We start from the raw sequence: 18556 nt of genomic DNA on the forward strand, positions 1-18556 counted from the left end.
AATTGTACCAAACCTCTTACATTTTCCCCAGATTTACAGGAACATCATTAATGTATCCCATTGCCAGAAAGTCACAAGGTATTAGCAATCTCCTTACACAGAATAATCAATGAGCACCAGTAAGAATGGAGTGTTTACCAACTGCTAAATCATGGTGATGTATGAACTTGTTAGGTATTTTCCTTACCTTATGGGAAATAACTATAGGATAATGGACAGCAAATGTTGGCTTTTCTAGACTATTTTTGTAGGTTTGATTGCATTGTATTAATCTAGAAGGATAAAGTCATGTAGCAGGACTCTCATTTTTGGGATGGGATATCCAGTCCAAGAGCAGACAATGTTGTGACATTTATGTAGCTACTCAGCATAGTACAAGTAGGGCTCTGTGCAGGCATAGGGGTTATCCAGAGTGCAGTGTATTGCAGAGTTGGGCCCCAATTCATCAAATTTTCCCTTTTCCCGTTTGCAGAATGTTCTTGATAGCAAAATTCTTGGATGTATTTGTTGTTAAACTAACTTGAAATTCTTTGTATCTGGTTTCCTCCTCAGGCGCAGCTTGTGGTGATTTTACATACCCAAGCCTTGCAATTTGTACTGATTTCAGAGGAGCTCTCCATGGGCCCAGAGTTCTTTCCATGTGCAATACATTGTAGGATCAGCACCTAAACTTGTGCATGAACTGTTTGTTCAACTCCATTATTCAATTGGGATTAGCGGCTGCCTGCTAGTTGACATGGAAATATCCATAAAGAATATGAATAGAGAGGCATCAGTAGGGTTTTTCTTATACCATTTTCAGAATAAAGCTAATTCCATGAATCCCAGTTAGGAAACGATCCTATAATGGCCAGGGGGTAGACTAGATTAGCTGGTTATTGCTAGTTTATGGTACAGCTAGCACCAGTTGTTTTTTATTTTGATTTTTAAAGAAATGTCGGGGGTATCTAGAGGCTGGGATAGATCCTTCTTTACATTCTTAAAAATCCAAATAAATAAGCAAATATTCTTTTCCTCATCTAATTTTTATGTTTCTGTGAAATACTATGAAGGAAAATATCCAGTGTAATGGAATTAATTTACTTAGGCAGTATTAATACATCCAAAGCCCAAGATTTGGTGGTGATGGGGGACTTCAGCTATCCGGATATATGTTGGGAAAATAACACAGCGGGGCACAGACTATCCAACAAATTCCTGGACTGCATTGGAGACAACTTTTTATTTCAGAAGGTTGAAAAAGCTACTAGGGGGGAAGCTGGTCTAGACTTGATTTTAACAAATAGGGAGGAACTCGTTGAGAATTTGAAAGTAGAAGGCAGCCCGGGTGAAAGTGATCATGAAATCATAGAGTTTGCAATTCTAAGGAAGGGTAGAAGGGAGAACAGCAAAATAGAGACAATGGATTTCAGGAAGGCAGATTTTGGTAAGCTCAGAGAGCTGATAGGTAAGGTCCCATGGGAATCAAGACTGAGGGGAAAAACAACTGAGGAGAGTTGGCAGTTTTTCAAAGGGACACTATTAAGAGCCCAAAAGCAAGCTATTCCGCTGGTTAGGAAAGATAGAAAATGTGGCAAAAGACCACCTTGGCTTAACCATGAGATCTTGCATGATCTAAAAAATAAAAAGGAGTCATATAAAAAATGGAAACTGGGACAGATTACAAAGGATGAATATAGGCAAACAACACAGGAATGCAGGGGCAAGATTAGAAAGGCAAAGGCACAAAATGAGCTCAAACTAGCTATGGGAATAAAGGGAAACAAGAAGACTTTTTATCAATACATTAGAAGCAAGAGGAAGACCAAAGACAGGGTAGGCCCACTGCTTAGTGAAGAGGGAGAAACAGTAACAGGAAACTTGGAAATGGCGGAGATGCTTAATGACTTCTTTGTTTTGGTCTTCACCGAGAAGTCTGAAGGAATGCCTAACATAGTGAATGCTAATGGGAAGGGGGTAGGTTTAGCAGATAAAATAAAAAAAGAACAAGTTAAAAATCACTTAGAAAAGTTAGATGCCTGCAAGTCACCAGGGCCTGATGAAATGCATCCTAGAATACTCAAGGAGCTAATAGAGGAGGTATCTGAGCCTCTAGCTATTATCTTTGGAAAATCATGGGAGACAGGAGAGATTCCAGAAGACTGGAAAAGGGCAAATACAGTGCCCATCTATAAAAAGGGAAATAAAAACAACCCAGGAAACTACAGACCAGTTAGTTTAACTTCTGTGCCAGGGAAGATAATGGAGCAAGTAATTAAGGAAATCATCTGCAAACACTTGGAAGGTGGTAAGGTGATAGGGAACAGCCAGCATGGATTTGTGAAGAACAAATCATGTCAAACCAATCTGATAGCTTTCTTTGATAGGATAACGAGCCTTGTGGATAAGGGTGAAGCTGTGGATGTGGTATACCTAGACTTTAGTAAGGCATTTGATACGGTCTCGCATGATATTCTTATCGATAAACTAGGCAAATACAATTTAGATGGGGCTACTATAAGGTGGGTGCATAACTGGCTGGATAACCGTACTCAGAGAGTTGTTATTAATGGTTCCCAATCCTGCTGGAAAGGCAAAACGAGTGGGGTACCGCAGGGGTCTGTTTTGGGGCCGGCGCTGTTCAATATCTTCATCAACGACTTAGATATTGGCATAGAAAGTACGCTTATTAAGTTTGCGGATGATACCAAACTGGGAGGGATTGCAACTGCTTTGGAGGACAGGGTCATAATTCAAAATGATCTGGACAAATTGGAGAAATGGGCTGAGGTAAACAGGATGAAGTTTAACAAAGACAAATGCAAAGTGCTCCACTTAGGAAGGAAAAATCAGTTTCACACATACAGAATGGGAAGAGACTGTCTAGGAAGGAGTACGGCAGAAAGGGATCTAGGGGTTATAGTGGACCACAAGCTAAATATGAGTCAACAGTGTGATGCTGTTGCAAAAAAAGCAAACATGATTCTGGGATGTATTAACAGGTGTGTTGTGAGCAAGACACGAGAAGTCATTCTTCCGCTCTACTCTGCTCTGGTTAGGCCTCAGCTGGAGTATTGTGTCCAGTTCTGGGCACCGCATTTTAAAAAAGATGTGGAGAAATTGGAAAGGGTCCAGAGAAGAGCAACAAGAATGATTAAAGGTCTTGAGAACATGACCTATGAAGGAAGGCTGAAAGAATTGGGTTTGTTTAGTTTGGAAAAGAGAAGACTGAGAGGGGACATGATAGCAGTTTTCAGGTATTTAAAAGGGTGTCATAAGGAGGAGGGAGAAAACTTGTTCACCTTAGCCTCTAAGGATAGAACCAGAAGCAATGGGTTTAAACTGCAGCAAGGGAGGTCTAGGTTGGACATTAGGAAAAAGTTCCTAACTGTCAGGGTGGTTAAACACTGGAATAAATTGCCTAGGGAGGTTGTGGAATCTCCATCTCTGGAGATATTTAAGAGTAGGTTAGATAAATGTCTATCAGGGATGGTCTAGATGGTATTTGGTCCTGCCATGCGGGCAGGGGACTGGACTCGATGACCTCTCGAGGTCCCTTCCAGTCCTAGAATCTATGAATCTATGAATACCTCCTTCTCAAAATAATCATTAGGACTCTGAGCTTTTGTTTAAAGAGACATTATAGAGGAATATAGCCACCAGATCTCTCTATTTAAGTGTTACCATATTACACAGTGATCATTAATACCCATGGCATGTCATTTCTAATGGTTGTATTAAATTGACTGAAATCTCTGACTACACATATTTAACAGACATGGCATGTCTATCAAATGTTATTGGACAGGAATGCTAGGCTTTTTTGGAGGTGAGTGTACTTTGTCTGACTATTGAATAAAAGGTAGCCAAATATCTATTTGTCCTCTGTCTATTTTGCTGGGTATATAATTGGTGTGCTAATTTTTTCAATAACAATCACCTCCCATATTTTTTTGAACCATCCCTCTATGGTTGGAATATTTTTTGTTTTTCCAGTGAGACACTATCAGTAGGTGAGCAACTACTAGCAGATGAGAGAGATTAATTGTTCATCTCTTTTTGTGTGACCATTTCTGCTAGGAAGGATCACCAAATGATCACTTGGTAATAAATATCCAGCAATTTGTGATATATGGTTATGGACTGCATACCAATACTTACCAATGAGTGGACATTCCACCATATTGCATAAGATCTCCTCTTTCACCAACAATTTCTCCAACATTCATCCCCATTCAATCTCTCTATTTTTTAATCTGACTGGTGTCAAGTAGCATTGAAACAGTATCTTAAAGACTGAAGCTACTGGTCCTCTTTTCCAAATCAAACCTCATTTCTCTAGGGTCATTTCTCTATCCAGGTGCTTTTCCCAGTGTGCCATATATGGACCAGCTTTTTGTTAGGAAAGATGTCTGCAAAGATTGATATAAATGTTATATATAGTTTCCTAATTGACCAAACACCATCACTTCTATTAGTGGAGCATTCTGAGGGAACTGGGGTTATTTAGTCTCCAGAAGAGAAGAGTGAGGGGGGATTTGATAGCAGCCTACAGCTACCTGAATGGGGGTTCCATAGAAGATGGAGCTAAGCCGTTCTCAGTGGTGGCAGATGGCAGAACAAGAACCAATGGTCTCAAGTTGCAGTGGGGGAGGTTTATGTTGGATATTAGGAAACACTATTTCACTAGGAGAGTGGTGAAGCACAGGAATGGGTTACTTAGGGAGGTGGTAGAATCTTCATCCTTAGAGGTTTTTAAGGCCCAGCTTGGCAAAGCCCTGGCTGGGATGATTTAGTTGGTGTTGGTCCTGCATTGAGCAGGGGTTGGACAAGATAACATCCTGAGGTCTCTTCTAACCCTAATATTTTACGATTCTATATAAAACAGCTTTTCTAGAAAGTTGAGAAAAACGCTTGCTTTAAATAAGCAGACTGAAAAGTCATGCCTCCAGAAAACATTTGGGTACAAACTGGCAACATTTTATAAGATACCTGGGAATTCAAATTTCAAAAGAGATCTTGAAGATCTCTTTCTGTTTGAGCAAATGAAGAGGTCTGGAGTGCCGGGGGAAGTATACAATTTTTTGGTTGGGAAAAAGAGCCACAGTCAAAATGAACATTTTGCCAAGAGTATCTTTCTTGTTTCAAAGACCTCCTGTGATCATCAGAGGAAACCCCGCCAAGAAGACAAAGGAGGATATTAGAATTTATATGGAATTAAAAAAAGACTGAGTAGATACTTTGTATATACCCATTAAACATGGTGGGCTAGTTGTTCCCAATATTCTATGGGAGTTGATTTAAAAAAAATGTTTATGCTGAATTGAGTGCCTTGTGGAAAGGTCTAAAAGATTGACAGCACTGGAGGCAAACGCCCCTTTTTTATTCGCTGACCAGGTAGGGCATGATTAGTGGCAGTGCAAGCTTCCTTCAGTAAACTCTCTATTGTGCCTTGACTTTCATCTGGAAGGATTCCTTCTAGTGGTGAGAGTAGTTCTGTCTCTGTGTCTATTCCATCTGTTCTCTGTTGAAAATGCCAGTGAAGGTATCAGTTTGTGTCATGTGGGATTTTAACAATAGAAAACTTGTAAAAATCCATCTCAAGCATTTTTTAAAAAAAACGTTCTCCTTAAACTTCTTGCAGGATCATTAATCTATTTTAAGTAGCAGTTCAACTCCCTGTAGATATGCTTCAGACTAAGATGTTGGGTAAAAATTTCAAAAGTGCCTTAGTGATATAGGAGTTTAGCCCATTTGCAAGTCACAAGGGAACTGAACTTACAGGGAAAAACATCAATGGGGTTTAGGCTTTGAGTTCACTTAGGTGCTCATACAAATTTTACCCATTATCCGCAAATGTCTAGACACCTTGTTATCAGGCCTGATCTTACTCCCAGTGAAGTCACAGGGTGCAGGATTGGGTCCAGTTTTTTAAAAACATTTCTGCAGAATTGCTCTAGCTCCTGAGTCAATCTTTTTCCCCCAAGACATTTCACTGATTGCTGTTGAATGCAAACTTATTTGCACAGCTAATACTATTCTTTTAATTTTCTGAAAACAGGTGTGTGAAATATTCCTCTGCAAAACTGCTGATGTTGACAAAAATGGGATGTTCTTACACTGCTTCTATATAATAAACATGTATTTTGATCCCTATAATCACTAAACAGTTACTGCATTATTTAAAAAGAACATCCCTGGTATAGATTCAGGTAGAAGACTGATGGAAGTGCTATGAGGGTATGTGAGTTTAGACTGTGAAAAGTTTGTGGCTTGCTTCACAATAATACTTTGGACTTTTATAATATATTTCACACAATGGTGTCAGCGTCTATTATCATAAAACTATCTTTCATTTTTTATCTGTTTATTTACTTTCAGGGACATGTGGCTTGAGTTTCTACAAATGGAAGATCCATAATAATATTGGCAGATGCAAACATTTACTTCTGCTTACACAGAGCTGTTGCTTTGGCTCACTCTTTAGAGTAATGAATCACATGGGATGTGGTCAGAAGCAAAGTCATCCTGTTTGTATGAGCACTTTCTAGACACATGTAAAACCCTTGTGCTCGGGAAAACTGTGGTATGTTTTTAAGGAATCTTTGTCTCTCACCCACATTCATTTATACTGAAACATTTTCAATGTAGTAGCTCCCATATTTAACTTCAGACCGATTAGAAACTAAAATACTGAGCAGAATCTACATCATACCATGCCAGTGGCTTGTACACATCTTTATTTGTTGATTGTCAATTCAGGGTAATCTTGTTGCAGCCAGCACTGATGAGGAATAATATTCCAGGAAAACTGTGGCTATCAGTGAGACTAGCAGAAGGAGGAGGTTGCTGGAATTATGGCATGGAGCAGCCTGCTTTCTCCAGGATTTTTGCCCATGCACAGTTGCTACCTGACAAGCTGTGGCTCAAAAAGAGCCCAGAGAAAGCAAAAAGGAGTTATGTAGTTTTTCTTCCTAGCTATTTCAGCACTCTAGATCAGCAGCACTAGAACAAAAATGCCTTGCATGAAACTCTCACAGTTCCAATGCTTTCCCTGACAAAAGTTTGATTTCCAAAGAGCCTGATGCAAAACTACCCTTTTAAAAAGTTCTTCTGGATTTTGCAGTGGCTTGTCCAGAACTCTACTGCCCCCCAAAATCCCATCTGCAAACCTGTTGTAGCAGTCGATGCAAAAATTCCTGAAATCTCGACAAAGACAAAGCAAGAGCAGCTTATGTAGCAGAGCTAAAGTGAGTCTCAGCTCTGAAATAAAATAGCAACCCAGCTAGATTGAGCCTCAGATCTGCAATAAGTGTACATGCAAAGAGCCAAAAGACACCCTGAAGGAGCCAAGGGGATATGCTCACCATTTGTAGCCTCTGCCTTGCTTAAACTTGAGGGTGAGCCCAGTTTCCAGGCACAGGAGGAGGTTGAGCAATGCCAGCAGCCAGTACTTGGGTTCCTTCTTCACTTCAGTCACCCTCCAAACCCCGATCAGAGAGTGTAGAACAAAGAGCAGCCGTGTAACCAGGGCATTGAGCAGCACTAGCAGCTCCATTCTCAGCTGGCCCCCCACCCCCTCTCCCAGTACTGCGGTGGCCCAGTGCCTTTTACAGGCGATGGGAAGTTTCCCTGAGAATGACTGATGTGTGTATGCACCACAAGCAGATAGATCTTTCCTCTTGTTCCATCTCGACAAAGGGGCCCAGTTTAACAAAAAAACTGCATTGCCCCTCCCCCAGACTTCCTGAAAACTCTTTAAAAAAAATCAAAACCAGGCTTTTAAACTACAGTGGTGTCCAATGCATGACTCCGCGCAGTAGTGGCTGATCTCATTGAATCACAGGCACATAAAGGATTCCTTTCTCTTCCCCCCCTGCCCCAATCCTCCAGTCAGTGACTAGAATAGTTGGAGATTTGTGTCTGATGAGTTTTTTTCATCCCTTTGCTTTCATCCCTTTTCTCCATTTGCTGCTGTTGTTTCATTTATATCAAAGGGCAAAAGATGTTAGAAAAACTACCAGTTGAATCAGCTTCTATAGTTGGAGTTGTACAACTCCCCTTTCCTGATAAACGTTGCTTTAGCAAAATAATTTCAGCACTCAGTCTGCAAAGCAGCGAAAGGAAGAATATACAGAACTCAAGCAAAAATCTGGGCTGACTTTCTAGCCTTACCTCATGCCATTAGGGAGAAATAGAAAAATACACAAAAATCTGAATGTTGTTCCAATTAACTCTGAATTTCCTTGCTGTTGCATATTCCTTGAACTTCCATGGAAACTGTAAAGTGAAGTGGCTTTAATGTACACAGTAAAATTTCTCAGTTATAGAGAATAATTTTATTTACACTGCATAACACACAAGAAAAGTTTCCCAAATGAAAGCTAAACATTAGACTGAAACATTGTGGTGTTCCAGTTTTACACCCATGTGACTCCAGTGATTTCAACAGAGACACGTGGGCATAAAACTGTAGCATCAAAGCAGAGACTCAGGTCCCTTGTGGTTTGTTTTGACTCCCTAATGGTCTGACTCTTTAGCTTATCTGATGATTTTACATATCCTGTGTTCCTCTAGATGTAAGCAAACATTTTTGCAACAGTTTGTGACTCTTACCAGAGCAGTGATGGGTGTGTGTATGTTTAATTCAGAGCATTGGATTCTTTCAGCGTAAGAAATCAGAGCATGCACTGATTACACCTCCCCCCCAAAAAACCCCCAACCAAAACACACCTTTTCCATATGAATCACAAGGAGACAACAAATAAGGACCCTGGAATTTGTAGTTCTGAAGGATACTTTTTCTCTTAGATTTTACTGTGGCAGAAAAAAAGTCTTTTATGGACTCTCCAGATGATCTGGTTTTGAGAGGCAGAACACAATTTGGTTAGAAACAGCTTTATAGTTTACAAAAGCTACTTGAAGTCTCTTAAAGGTTAATCCTGTTATTTTAGATAGTTGTATAGTGTATGCCCATCCCAGTCGCTAGGTGCCCTTACAAAAATGTCAGCTGGAAAGAGCAAATATCTAGAATTGGGGGAAGAAGGGGGAGGAAATGTCAATAGTACTAAAATTCTCCTGCCTAAAGAAAAACAAAGAAGCCACTTCCACCACTTAAAGCACCCATTCAGGAAACGCCTGGGTAAATAGATGGGCTTTGCAGTGTGCCTTTGAGGTCAACAAAAACAACTGAGAGGGAAATTAATTGCATTCAAGAGCCCACCACTGTAATGCTCTAGTGTATAGTCCCACTCCCACTTTGAATCTGGAGGGTGTCAGTTCATGCACTCAAGCTGATGTTTAACAAGAACAGACCTAACCTCTAAAATAGCCTATGGTGAAGCTATACAAGGACACTGTATGAATGTAACAGGCTGGCAGTGTGTGCATGAAACCATTAACAGGTGTTGATCCTGCTCAGAATGTTTTAACTGGGTTCTGCGGACCCATTGAGGTAGATAGCATGTTACTTCATCTCGATAAAAGGGAGGTAAGAGAGGATCTGTTGTGTAGTCCTGAAATAGGAATCCTGGAAACTACCAGGCCTGAGGAGAAGGTTTGAGCTAGAACTATATCTTATTGTCAATTTCTTTCTTAACAAAAGCCCAGAAAGGGGCAAGTTTTGACTTTACACAGTATATGGACTTTGCTTTAGAGTGAGCTGGGAAAGAAGCCTGTTTATAATGGGATTCTAATTTTTAGCTGACATTTTTTCCTTTATCAGACAGATTTCAACTTTAGATTGACCTCACTAGCTTTGAATACCATACTTGCATGCCTGGTCACCATGGTGAGGCCATGCAGCCAACCAAACATCCCACAACACTTTCCAGAGCTAAGCTCACATATCGTTATACTTTTGTTTGTCTTGCATCCAAAGGTCATGTTGTCCAGTGTCTGTAGTATTAGTAGTAGTTACCATATCGACTTTCAAGTTTTGCTTAACTGAATGTCTAGGTAGGTAGATCTTGGAGAAATGCTTTTTGTTAGTTGTGGTGCAATTTTGTTTTACAAGGTAAGAATATCACCAATAACATTGGTTCTCTCTGCATGCCCCTGTAACTGGAGTCAATGTTTTGCTGTGTACAGGGTACCCACACAGTCAAATAAAAATATCACATGAAGTTGAAGCATTCCAGTGCCTATTTTTCAAAAGCCCATTGATGTTAGCATTTCATGTCCCACTGTATTGAAATATCCTGAAAGAGTATCACTGTAAGGCAATACTTCACTACAGTTATTTGGCATTAGCACCATTCACGCTAAGGGATTTTGGTCAACTGCTACCTCAAAATCTCTTCCATATAACAGTAAGGCACACTTTCTCCACCATGACATAGGCTCTCTCTCAAGTCAGTACTTTCAGACTGATGTATAACGTAGGTTGTTCTTTCCCTTTTTCAGTCACCTTTCTGCCAAAGGACCCCATCAACACCCCATAATGAGGTAAATGGTGAACAACTTCTTGTCTGGCCCCATATTGCCCAGTAAATTATCTGTCCTGGGCAATATGTAAATATCAGCAACTGTAACTTGATATACTATCGTCGATTTAAAAATATGTCGATCCTTCTGATGTGGAATAAAGAGTACTGGAGAAGCCAATAGGCTTCCAGAAATTCTAATGACTCTTCCTGCATCATTGAATTAGTTGCTGTTTATGATCTGACCAACATTCTTTAGCCACGCTGGAAGCTGTCCGTTTACAAGAAGTCTGTGATTTTTTTTCCCAAGGGGATGCTTGAAGAGGAAATCAGCCTGTTTACCAAATATTTAGCTACAAAGTAAATAATTATGACAGTCCTAATGAAAAATTAAAACTAAACAAACCCAACATGTGGTAGTTAAAGTATATCTTCAGATGAATGCAGAATTATTCAATTTTTGTGTTAAAAAAACAATAATCAATCCAGTTTTCAAGTAAGAAAAATCTTGACTCTCACTGATCAAATATGAGTGTGGAAAAAGCCAAAACTCTATAAACATGGTATACGGTAGAATATACCTGAATAGTAAGAGAGTGAAGGAAATGGCTACAGGAGTGAAAAAACAGAGTATAAAAAGATTAGCTCTCCAGTAAAGAGCCAATATGATTGCAGAAGCATTAAAATCCCTGTAGGAGATTTACTGAAGACTCTGCCCTGGATTAGAATTTGATATAAAATAACTTAACGGAAGTCATACAATTTCTGTGCCATTTGTAACTGAGTTAATAGCATATGTTCCTGGGGATTATAGTCAATGATTAAGGAAATTAGGTTTTGTTTGAATTTAATTTAGTTATATAAAGCTGCTACAATAATTTACAGCTTTGATATTTAATATTTAATAACACAGATCTTCAAAGAATCCTAGATATAGCCATGTCATTGTACATTGAAATATTATCCCCATAAGTCATTTATATTTGCTAGTTGATAAGAATGTTCATCAACCAGATGGGCTCAACAGGAGCTTTCTGATAAAACCAATGCAGTTTGACAGGCTAGAGGTGGAGGGGGGAGAAGCTTTCTATACCTGTTACTCCTAATTCACTTGAGAGAAATTCTTCATTCTCAGCTGCAGTAAACAGTTACCTCAATGAGGCACCACTGATATATTGTTTTCCTTCCTTTAATTTCTGAGCAAATGGCCGTTTCCTTCATCAGCATTAGAAATTCTCCCCATCTTTCTCATAGATCTTCCTCTCTCTTGTTCTTTCCTCTCCAATTCTCTAATTCACCATTCTTATCTATTCACCTTCCTGCCACTCACTTCCCCCTTTCTTTGCCCTCCCCTTCCCTATATCTTCCCTCAGCTTCTCCTCCCCTTTCCATACCTTTGTCTCTGTTTCACGTCATCCTTTGCTGTCAACACTATGCCTTTTTCTCCCTCATGTCTGTATCTGTCACCTGCAGTTTCCAGCACTGTTCCCCTCAAAATGGTGTGTGACTTTAGGAAACCATTGCCTCCCACTGGACAGAGCTTCTTGAAATACAGACTAAGCTGAGAGGAGTGGGGTTCTCTTGGCCCTGGCTCTAATACACATGGTAAAATTGTTTGCAGCTTTGGAGGGCAAAACTGCTTATCATAGAATGTTTTCAGTTATTAGTGGCCATGGGGTCCGGTGTCAGCTATAGGCACCCAGCCAGATCCTTAGGTAGATTGGCATAGTTCCATTGGCTTCAAAGCCCATGCAGCCCCCAATGAGAAGAAACATTTTTGATAAGTTAGTGCTCAGCACCATGATTAAAGGCTCTGTCCTACTCTCAGCTGCAGATGCCCTGCTGGTGCTGTCTTCCCCTGGCGCAAATGTGATGGGTTTGTGCCAAAGCCCCCTGGGAACGCGCATCCTCTGATGTTGCCAGGCGCATCTGCAGTATACTGTGACAATGTATCCAGTCGTAGCTGGCATCTCTGCCAAACCATCAAAGTTGCAACCTGGAATGTTGCAACTTTTTACAGGCATGGTCATCAAGTTGCTGTCTCACACTAAATGGATTGTCTTGGCATATCAGTTGCTGGCCTAACAGAAGCAAGGTTGACAGATCATGGACACCACGAGGTGGAAGATTCATTACTTCTGTATTCCGGCGGGCCCAACCCCTTTTATATGGGGTAGCATTATTACTGCGAGGCAAGGCCAAGTCCTCCTTGATAATTTGGATGACCGTGTCTTCTTGACTACTTATTACACATCGTATACATCAACATCGTCACCTCGCTGTCATCGTAGACTTTACGATGGGTAAATAGATGGGCTTTGCAGTGTGACTATGTGCCAACAGAGGAATCAGCTGATTTAGTCAAAGATAATTTCTGCGATCAATTGGAATCTCTAGTACGCAGGTTTCAGAGTAGCAGCCGTGTTAGTCTGTATCTGCAAAAAGAACAGGAGTACTTGTGGCACCTTAGAGACTAACAAATTTATTAGAGCATAAGCTTTCGTGGACTACAGCCCACTTCATGCATCTGAAGAAGTGGGCTGTAGTCCACGAAAGTTTATGCTCTAATAAATTTGTTAGTCTCTAAGGTGCCACAAGTACTCCTGTTCTTCTAGTACGCAGGTCCACCGCCAGCAATTCCGGGCCCCAAGGCAGAACAGTCAATGGGCCCCTATGTACACACAAGCCGTGCCTGCCTGGGCGCGGTCCGCCTGACATTTGGGCAGTGCTGTGACTGTGCTGGCTGGTGCCCAGCGAGCTGCCAGCTGCACTGCTGGGCACACTCTTCCAACATGGGCAGAGCTTCCACATCCCCTTCTCTGAGGCGCTGCCTTCTGCTCAGTCCACCCCCACCCCCCCCCCGTCGCTCGCTTTCGCCCACCCTCACTCACTTTCACCAGGCTGGGGCAGGAGATTGGGGTGTGGGAGGGGGTGACGGGTGCAGGCTCTGGGAGGGAGTTTGGGTGGGGGGGGGTGAGGGGTCGGGCTCTGGGAGAGAGTTTGGGTGTGGGAGGGGCTGAGGGATGCAGGCTCTGGGAGGGACTTTGGGTGTGGGAGGGGGGAGGGGTCGGGCTCTGGGAGGGAGTTTGGGTGCGGGAGGGGTCGGGCTCTGGGAGGGAGTTTGGGTGCAGGAGGGGTGAGGAGTGCGGGCTCTGGGAGGGAGTTTGGGTGCAGGAGGGGGCGAGGGGTGTGGGCTCTGGGAGGGAGTTTGGGTGCAGGAGGGGGCGAGGGGTGTGGGCTCTGGGAGGGAGTTTGGGTGCAGGAGGGGTGAGGGGAGCGGGCTCTGGGAGGGAGTTTGGGTGCAGGAGGGGTGCGGGCTCTGGGAGGGAGTTTGGGTGAGGGCTCTAGGCTGGGGCAGGGGGTTGGGGTGAAGGAGGAGGTCAGGGGGTAGGTGCTTACCTAGGGTGGCTCCCGAAAGCGACAGGCGCACCCCTCTGGCAGTGGTTCCGGGGGGGGGGGGAACGACATGGGGTCTTTGCGTGCCGCTGCCCACATGCACTGCCCTCACAGCCCCATTGGCCGCAGTTCCCAGCCAATGGGACCTGCAGAGTCGGCGCTCAGGGCAGAGGCAGTGCGCAGAGACCCCTTCCCCAGGGGCTGCAGGGACGTGCCGGCTTCTTCTGGGAGCAGCGTGGAGCGAGGGCGGGCAGAAAGCCTGCCTTAGCCCTGCTGCTCTACCGGCGGCAGCAGCAAGGGGCCCCCGGGCCCTTTTAAATCACTCGGGCCCCTGGGCAATTGCCCCCTTTGGCCTCCCATGTCATTGGGCCTGCTGGTACGCACTGTTCCTCCACATGATAATCTTGTGATTTTGGGTGCTCTAAATGCAGTTATTGGCTCACTGAGAATTGGCCATTATGGTTCAGGTATACCCAACAATAACTCCTGCCTCTTGCTCACATTCTGCACTGCTCAGAATTCTCCATTCTCAGGTCATGATTCAAGAGACGACACATACACCGGATGCCTTGGATCTCTCATGATGGCATCACTCAGAAGGAATTGGACCACATCATCACATGTGACAATCATCTCTTCACCTCCTGTTGAGTATATTGTGGCATGGAATGCGCCACAAACACGAATCACCACGTAGTGGTTGCCCTCATGGCACTGATGTTTTGACAAGCAAGTAAGCCCTCTGTGATGAAGAATGACATCAATACACTTCTCTGAGCACTGGATTTTGTTAACAGGTTTTGTATCAACGACCACAATAGATTCTCAGCTCTAGCCGACCTGCCAGATGATGTCGAGGTTACCTGGTCTCTGTTGATGTCCATCCTCTGCCAATTGCCTGTGCACATGCTTGTCTATAAGCACCCTGCATGTCAACCATGGCTATCAGAGTAGGCCTTCCAGACATTTAAATTGAAGGCCACAGCCTGCCAGCACAGTGATATGTGCTCTCATAATCAGCTGAAGGAAAAGTTCAACATCCTGGTACTTCACAATCATGAGGCATATTGTAACCAAGTGGTAGATGAAATTGAACTCAGCTTAGCCAGGGAAGACTTAAAACTGGCATTCTGTTTGATCTGCAAGCTCAGCAGTCAAGTGGTAGTTGCTATGAACGGAATCTTGAACGACAGCGTCATCCATGTAAATCAGATGACGACATCCTCTCACACTGGGTGGGACATTATCACAGCATCCTGAAACACCCTCCAGCTGCTGCTTGCCCAAAGTAATTTGGCAGCCACTGTCGTTTCGGACCCAGATACTTGTACTGACGCATCAAGACTGGATGAGTGAAACTGAAAAACAGACCATTTGCAAACTGAAAAATGGACATGCAGCTGATGCTGATAGCATCCCCCCACAGCTGCAAAAATGCACTTTTGACCCTGTGGTGGAAACACTTCTGGCCATCTTTCACCTGGTTTGGAGAACTGGAACCTTGCCAACCACATGGAAGGACAGTATTGTGATCTCACTTTATAAGGGCAAAGGACTGCGCAGCAAATGTAAGAGATACAGGCTGATCATCTTGTCCGTGCCTGGGAAGGTATTTGCACATGTTCTGCTGGTGCATTTGGAGCCCCTGCTGCATCGGAAGTGTTGCCCCCAACAGTAAGGCTTTACGAGGAACAGCTCCACATTAGATGCCATTTTGGCCCTCTGCTGGTTGTCAGAGATACACTGCGAGTTCAAGAAACCCCTGCACATAGTGTATGTCAATCTTAAGGCTGTGTTTGATTCAGTTGACCAAGTTGCACTATGGAAGGCCTTAAAGGGTGAAGGTATCCCAACCACTCTGCTGGACGTGATTAGTGAGCTGCATAATGGAACCACTGCCTGTATACATCTGGGGAATCAGATGTCGGCACCTTTCAAATCAGTATTTGGTGTTAGGCAGGCTGTGTCTTCGCCCCTGCACTCTTTTGTCAGGCAATGGATCTCCTAATGCAACATTCCATCAGGTCCATCAACATTAAGATTGGTGATCTCTCATTCTCAGACCTTGACTATGCTGATGACGTTGCTCTTCTAGTACAGAGCCCCGACAGGTTTCGTGAGGCACTCCAGCAAATGGAGGAGGAGTCAGTCAAGATTGTCCTCCATGTTTCGTGGTAAAGACAAAGCTGTAAAACCTAGGATCAGGTCCACCCGCAACTCTAATTTGTTTGAATAATGAAACTGTCAAATCAGTCTCCAGCTTTTGCTATTTGGGTTCTATACTCATCAGTTTCTCCAACTCCCATATGAGAGTTTTTCACCAGATTGGCATTGCAGCACCTGCTATGGGTCATTTATGATAAATATGGAATCAACATAATCTCGGCATGAGAACCAAGTTCAGGATCTATTCAAGCTGCATCTTCTCCATACTGCTGTATGATTGTGAAACATGGACACTATGCCACTCAGACTGGGCAAAGAGGGAGGCCTTCCATACAAAATGCCAACATCATATGTTGGGCATAAAGTGGAATGACTTTATTAATAATGCAGACATTTACGATTGCTCCGGTCTACAGACTGTGGGGGTCATTGTCCACCGTTGGCGTCTCACGCTTTTTGGATGCATTGCCAGAATGCCGCAAGATATTCCAGCAAATGCTGTTCTCCACGTGGCTTGTAAAACCCAGGACAAAATTCCACCAACTGAGGGGTGGACGCGGCCCAGAGGCAGACCCTCAATTACATGGGTGCATCAAGTCTGTTCCAACATTGGACTTTCAGCCTGTTAAGCCCTTTCAGCTGCAGGGGAATGGACCAAATGATGAACGATTGCTATGGCCAGTCGTTTGGCTAAACGTTGAAGAAGAAGAAGAAAGTTGGGGGAAGCTGTGATGCTGGCAGAACAGGTCAGATCAGGGCCCTAGGCCAATTCACTTGTGTATTAGTGTAGATCAAAGTGAGTGTTGTTTAAGTGTGTATTCAGATGTTTAGACTTTATGAAAACTAGTGGAATGTTACTTTTATTGTTTTCTCTTATCTGTTTCTGTTACATTATAACAGCAAACCTTTACATTGTATATACCTTGTAACTAAATAACCCATCAAAGAAATCATGTGAAATGCTAATGAAGGAATGAAGGACCTTAACAGAAAATTCTAATTTCAAAGCAAGTGGCCATTATGTAGGATGGTCAGAGGTCAAAAGACTAAGTGGATTCCTTACTCACCATCATCAAAAGAAAAGCCCACATGGGTAGAGGCACTGTCAGCTTGCTTTCTGTGTGAAGAATATATATATCACAGAATGATCCTGAATCTCTGTTTGGACTTATAGGGAAGTGTACCAGATGCAAAGCCAAGATCCCCAGGGACAATCTGGTTTCCTTGAAAAGACTTTTGGGAGACTGGAAGTTTATTACATCACTGCCATTATTTGGAATTACAAATGGTGACTCGCCTGTTAGTGTATTTTACCTGCTTTAACCATTCAATAACTCTCATTTCCTTTTCTTAGCTAATAAGCCTATAGTTAGTTTACTATAAAATTTATTGCCAGTGTTGTCTTTGGTGTGAGATCTGGAGTACCAATTGATCTGGGGTAAGTGACTAGTCTCTTGGGACTAGGAGCAACCTGATGTGGTGTGATTGTTGGTTTAAGTGACTGTCACAGGGCGGCACAAGTTTCCTTCTCCTTGTCCCTGCACCCTGTGCTTGGGCTGGCCAAAGAAAGGGTCTCAAACGCCTCTCACAGGTGCTTCGCCCGTGTTCTTTTATTTACAGTGGCTGTACATCCCAATTCCCCCAACACCTGTCCCCGCTCTGACCCCTCACTGGGTCTTCTGTCCTTTGAGGCTTGTGTCAGCCAGCAGAGACAGAGCCTCAACCCTCCTATCTTCTTGTCTGGCTCCCTCCTCCTCTCCTGAGCTTTTCCCTGGGTTTATATGCCTTCCCAGTCATCAACCCAGCTGGTTCCACTCGGTTCAGCAGTTCACCCTGAGCCTTCCCTCATTAGGGCCTGCAGCTGGGCTCCGTGCTAAGGGTCTTGGCCCATACACCCGGCCACCCTACAGGGAAACAGGGGGAAGCCGGCTCTTTAGCAGGGCACCCAAAGGTTTTATACCTCTGCCCTGCGACAGTGGCCATTATCACTAAATCCAGTTTGGCTGGGTGGCAAGACTGTCTGTGACTCCATGGTTAGACTGGTATAGTGATCCAGGAGTTCACATTTATTACTTGCTTCGTGAACTCTAATTATAGAACACACCACCAGTTTGGGCTGTCTGTTCTGTTTTCTGACAGTTTACCCTGAGGTAGGCACTCATGGTTGTGAGCTATTCCAGAAAGTGTGACAGAAGCATGTGGGTAGTTTAAATCTCTGTAATGAAACACATCCTTCCTCTTTCTGCTTTATATCTGTAACAGGAAAACCCTCCAGAGACACTGTCATTTTTCCCTGAAAGCCCAGAATTTTACCAAGATTTTGAGTTCCTCTCCCCTCCCCCACTTCATTTCAGAGCTAGATTCATACAAAATTGAATAATAATATTAGTAATCCTGGAGCAAACAGAGTTTCTATCATGGGTGGGAGCAGCCTGGAGTCATAACTCTGCTCCTGAACTCCTGACCCCTTCTTTGGGCATTCCTGTAACCACTGACTGAGTAGAAACTAAACAATGGCACAGCTCTTTAAAGATGAGGTTGTACCATCTTAATGGGGTTTTGGTATACTCCCGGTACTACCAGTCTGGCCA

The 18556-nt window shown here is 43.2% G+C and overlaps 1 protein-coding gene across 2 annotated transcripts in view; it reads right to left on the bottom strand.

The window, feature by feature from the left end:
* The window catches only part of TMEM26 (transmembrane protein 26), a 30020-nt gene extending 22150 nt beyond the window's left edge, over positions 1-7870 (bottom strand). Inside the window, exon 1 of one of the 2 annotated variants that reach the window (XM_065551879.1) lies at positions 7347-7870. In XM_065551879.1, coding sequence (XP_065407951.1) covers positions 7347-7537 — 191 coding nt within the window. In that variant the 5' untranslated portion in view covers positions 7538-7870. The remainder of the gene's footprint in view (positions 1-7346) is intronic. The other variant, XM_065551881.1, reaches the window with a different exon arrangement.
* Between the last annotated feature and the right edge of the window lie 10686 nt (positions 7871-18556).

This window comes from Chrysemys picta, chromosome 7 (genome assembly GCF_011386835.1).
Source record: "Chrysemys picta bellii isolate R12L10 chromosome 7, ASM1138683v2, whole genome shotgun sequence".
In the NCBI taxonomy this organism is placed as follows: domain Eukaryota; kingdom Metazoa; phylum Chordata; order Testudines; family Emydidae; genus Chrysemys; species Chrysemys picta.